General features: G+C 72.5%; 1 protein-coding gene across 1 annotated transcript in view; it reads right to left on the reverse strand.

Moving 5' to 3' along the window:
- The window catches only part of APPBP2 (amyloid beta precursor protein binding protein 2), a 21,357-nt gene extending 21,146 nt beyond the window's left edge, over positions 1-211 (reverse strand). Inside the window, exon 1 of the mRNA XM_031059772.1 lies at positions 101-211. Within this exon, the coding sequence (XP_030915632.1) occupies positions 101-211 (111 nt within the window). The remainder of the gene's footprint in view (positions 1-100) is intronic.

A 211-nucleotide genomic window follows, 5' to 3' on the forward strand; every position in this document is an offset into this window, starting at 1 on the left:
CGGGGCCCCCGCATCCCTGCCCGCTCTACCTCATGGGGCTCTCGCAGCCCTGCCCGCCTCATGCCCAGAGGTTCCCGCAGCCCTGCCCGCTCCACCTCACGCCCCACAGCTCCCACAGCTCTGCCCTCTCCGCCTCACGGCTCTCATCCCTCTGCCCGCTCTGCCTCATGCCCTGCGGCTCTCGTTCCCCGGCCCGCCCGCTCTCCACCAT

This window comes from Geospiza fortis, unplaced genomic scaffold (genome assembly GCF_000277835.1).
Source record: "Geospiza fortis unplaced genomic scaffold, GeoFor_1.0 scaffold538, whole genome shotgun sequence".
In the NCBI taxonomy this organism is placed as follows: domain Eukaryota; kingdom Metazoa; phylum Chordata; class Aves; order Passeriformes; family Thraupidae; genus Geospiza; species Geospiza fortis.